Source organism: Brugia malayi, assembly GCF_000002995.4.
Source record: "Brugia malayi strain FR3 genome assembly, contig: Bm_085, whole genome shotgun sequence".
Taxonomy (NCBI): Eukaryota; Metazoa; Nematoda; class Chromadorea; order Rhabditida; family Onchocercidae; genus Brugia; species Brugia malayi.
This window is the reverse complement of record NW_025062349.1, coordinates 1,871-5,286: the sequence shown is the minus strand read 5'-3', so window position 1 is coordinate 5,286 and position 3,416 is coordinate 1,871. Positions and strand designations below refer to the sequence as shown.

General features: G+C 28.6%; 1 pseudogene across 1 annotated transcript; it reads right to left on the bottom strand.

The window, feature by feature from the left end:
* Positions 1–2,374: 2,374 nt before the first annotated feature.
* Bm18478 lies at positions 2,375–2,431 on the bottom strand (annotated as a pseudogene). The gene has a single exon. A coding segment is annotated over exon 1 (57 nt).
* Between the last annotated feature and the right edge of the window lie 985 nt (positions 2,432–3,416).

The following is a 3,416-nucleotide window of genomic DNA, read 5'->3' as shown; positions in this document are numbered from 1 at the left end:
TTGTACAAATTTCCTATATTTTGATACTTAAAATAGAAATAAAAATTAATTCTAACTGTAAGAATGAATTAAAGCCGTCATTAATTAAAAATTTAATTAATTTTGCTAATAAAATATTGATTAAAACTTAATTTCTAAAGTTTATTTTATTATTTTTGCTGGTCAAATGACCATGGTGTGTGTGACCAGTATCCATGCAATGCATATAAATTAATCAATTAAGTTTAAAATATCTATTTGTTTTAAGGAATTGTAATTTTTCAATATTTTATCATTTAATTAAAATAAATTTTTGGTATTATTAGAATTTATTTTGTAGTTTAACATGCAAAATTCTAATAAATTATCGTTTTTTTCATAAAATTTAAATTTTAAATTTGAAATAAAAATTAATTTTAATTGTGAGAATGAATTAAAACCGTCACTAATTTAAAATTGAATTCGTTTTGCTAATCAAATATTGATTAAAACTTAATTATTAAACTTTATTTTAATATTTATGCTGGTCAAATTACCACAATGTATGCGACCAGTACCTATGCAATGCACATAAATTGATCAATTAAGCTCGAAATAATTTGATTCATTGCAAAAAAATTTAAATAGTTTTGCTAATCAAATATTGATTAAAACTTAATTTTGAATGATTATTTTATTATTTATGCTGACCAAATGACCAACCGTAAATGACCAGTGTCCATGAAATGAATAAAAATTAATCAATTAAGTTCAAATTGTCTAATTTTTTTTTATGAATTGAAATTTTTCAATATTTTGTCATTTAATTAAAATTACTTTTTGATATTGCTAGAATTTATTTTGTAGATTAATATGCAAAATTCTAATAAATTAATGAATTTTCACAAAATCTAAATTTCATATTTGAAACAAAAATTTATTATAATTGTGAGAATGAATTAAAACCGTCACTAATTTAAAATTGAATTCGTTTTGCTAATCAAATATTGATTAAAACTTAATTATAAAAGTTTATTTAAATATTTATGCTGGTCAAATGACCACAATGTATGCGACCAGTACCTATGCAATGCACACAAATTAATCAATTAAGTTCAAAATAACCATTTTTTTTTAATGAACTGATATTTTTCAATATTCTAACATTTTTTTTAAAACTAGTTTTTGATATTTACTACCATTTTTTTTTTTTTTTTGTAGATTAATATACAAAATTCTAGTAAATTAATGAATTTTCAGAAAATTTGATATTTAAATTTGAAATAAAAATTAATTTTAGCTGCAGAAATGAATTAAATATAGGACAAATTAAAAATTTTATTAATTTCACTTGTCAAATATTTATAAAAATCTCAATTATCAATGTTTATTTCATTATTTATGCTGGTCAAATGACCACAATGTACGTGACCAGTACCCATGCAATGCATAAAAATTATTCAATTAAGCTGAAAGCAAATATCTTTTTGAATGAATTACTATTTTTTAATAGTTTTGATTTCAATTAAAATAAAATTTGATGATAGTAGGACTTTTTTCCTAGTTCAATATGCAAAAACTCTTACAAATTGTGGGATTTTCATTGAAATAAAACTTAGTTTCAATTGTAAGAAATGATTTAAAACCGTGATAAATTAAAAATTTAATTAATTTTGCTACCGAAATATTGTTCAAAACCAAATTATTGATGTCTATTTTATTATTTATGACGTCAAATGACCACAATGTATGTGACCAGTTCCCGCACTATGCATATAAAATATTAAATTAGTTTCTAATTTTCTATTTTTTTAATATGAATTGCTATTTTTTTAATAGTTTTTACACTTAATTAAATTAAAATTTGACAGTCAATCTTACTTTTCTTGCTTTACATATTTTTGCAACGTTTTGAATTGCAGAAAATTGTGGCACACCTACACACACTACTTTGGTTGTGCAAGTTGATCTAGGTTCTATTCTAATCTTCATTGCATCAACACCTGCATCAACATTAATTACGTCAATCTCTTCTCTGACCATAGTTTCACATCTTTCTATACCATCTTTTTTACCAGTACCAACTGCAGCGGCAACTCTGAGCCGCCCTTAAGCATCATTACATGAATTAGCGTATCTATTGTATTTCTTAATATCTTTAACTGTGATCAAATCTATAGAGTAGGTGTTTTCATCTATGACCAAAAGCTTTTCTATTCTATTCTATTCTCATGCAATAGTTTCATTGCTGAAGCGCTCCCGTATTGTAACTAACTTCTCTTTTGTCATTACCTCGGGGACTTTTATACTTTTTTCTGATTTTTTTAACCATCAATAAACCTTATATCTCTGTTACTTAAAACTCTGACTAACTTGCATTGATCAATCACAGGAATACCAGAAGCTTTTTCAATAATGAAATTGCTTCTGCAACTGTTTTATCAGGGGAACAACACAGTCTGAAGTAGAGGAGTCAATAGTCAATTGCTTATGTAATCCACTGACTTTTTTTGCTGCTTTCTTTTTGTACTCATGTATGAGAGCAAGCACATTGCTTTGGTCGGTGTGGCTCAGTCGGTAGAGCATCAGCTTGTGGTATTGAGTGCGGCTAGTTCGGCTCCGCTCACTCTCTCCAGGAAGATCGTTACCTGCCTTATGATGAGTACTAAATTAGTGTGCAATTACACAGCCAGCAAAGGCTCCTTGAATAATCCGAGTGGGTGTGGCTCAGTTGGTAGGGCATTAGCTTGTGGCATTGAGTGCGGCTAGCTCGGCTCTGCTCGCTGCCCTCACTTAAAATCTCCTCTGCATTATTATGAGTCTTTAATCAGCCAGCAAAAACTCACTCCCCAAACCATCTAAGTGGGTATGTGCGCCTAGTTCGGTTCTGGTCGCTCTCCCAAATGAAATCTCCCTTGCAAAATGATGAGTAGTCCTAAACACAGCAAAAACTCTCTAAATCATCTGAAAATTCCAATAAACGATTGTCAGACATGTTATGTTCAACCTACTGTCTTCATCAGATGTACCTCAACTTCTTGACTAAATTTAACGAAGTTGGTAAGGAATATAGCATTATCGTCAATAAACGCATAGGGCAGTTTATATATCTATTGTCTCTTTATTTAAAAGAAGCTTTTTTTGCCATCTTCATCTTCTATACCAAGCTTTTAGTTATTTTGTATATTTAATGCTCAGAAGTAAAATCTATTACTCCTTTAGAATCTAATTCTTCTTTTTGCTTTCGGATAACTGATAGAATATTAAATCTTCAGTAAAGTCAGAAGCAGACGATACACCAATTAGTTTTGCAATTCTTTCTGAAAGTTGGAGAGCAGTGAGCAACATCAGGCGCCGTCTCATGCTTGAACCTATAATTATTTGCTTGCCGTTACGAGTTACTCTAACACAATTTTTTTGCCAATCACTCATCGTGTAATCAGTGTAATCAGCACCTG